At 44.1% G+C, this 801-nt stretch overlaps 1 protein-coding gene across 1 annotated transcript in view; it reads right to left on the bottom strand.

Moving 5' to 3' along the window:
* The window catches only part of DNAH3 (dynein, axonemal, heavy chain 3), a 230,099-nt gene that overhangs the window by 61,737 nt on the left and 167,561 nt on the right, over positions 1-801 (bottom strand). The window contains exon 42 of the mRNA XM_006892705.1: positions 354-648. Within this exon, the coding sequence (XP_006892767.1) occupies positions 354-648 (295 nt within the window). The remainder of the gene's footprint in view (positions 1-353; positions 649-801) is intronic.

Raw genomic sequence — 801 nt, 5'->3', positions numbered from 1 at the left:
AGAGAATAGTGCAACAATGAATGAGTGGAAGCCCAAAATCTCTGTAAATGTTTATGAAAATTAATAAAATATAATTATAGGAAAAAAAAAAGATGGGCAATCTTTATCAAGGAGGCCATAAGGACTGGTACCTTGACTGAGGGGAGTATGACAAGAAATGGCATGGAGGAGGTAACCTGGGGCCAAATGAATTTTCAAGATTTGTGGGGGGAATATGAAATTATATTAACCAGTAATCTTTGTTCTCTGAGAGGGAGAGAAGAATGGATTGTACAACGACCCTATGAAGGGAGGTCCTGACTTGTTTTTACGTGACGTGGAAGAGACTGGTTGTATCCAGGTCAAAGCCTTACCCACAAACACCACTGCTTTCTTCCCTACAGGAGGCCCGAAAAGACCTTTCCGCCTCCGATCCAGTTTGGACATGATGATATCCTGGGTCTGACCGGCTGAGGTTCTGGCCGAGAAATTGATACAGTTGGGCAGGTAGGTGTTTTTGGAAAGGCACAGAAGGAAATTGTTGGTGATAGCCGACTTGCCAGTGCCCGTAGGTCCCACGAAGAGTGTCGGAATCTCATGGTCCAAGTAGGTTTTTAAGAAGAAGGACTGTCGGGCTGTCTCCATTGTGGGGATGATGAGTTCTGAGACCTGTACCACAAAAACATGAGTGAGTCTTGCTATTGGGCCAGAGAGGCCGAGTTTTGGCATTTAAGAGAGCTAGAGGGCATTATACTGAGTGAAAATATCTCAGTCACAAAAGGACAAATACTGCAATACTGCATAGTGCCACTGTTGTAAAAC

This window comes from Elephantulus edwardii, unplaced genomic scaffold (genome assembly GCF_000299155.1).
Source record: "Elephantulus edwardii isolate Elephantulus edwardi_28Jun2011 unplaced genomic scaffold, EleEdw1.0 scaffold00117, whole genome shotgun sequence".
Classification (NCBI taxonomy): domain Eukaryota; kingdom Metazoa; phylum Chordata; class Mammalia; order Macroscelidea; family Macroscelididae; genus Elephantulus; species Elephantulus edwardii.
This window is presented reverse-complemented; position numbering and strand designations above follow the sequence as displayed.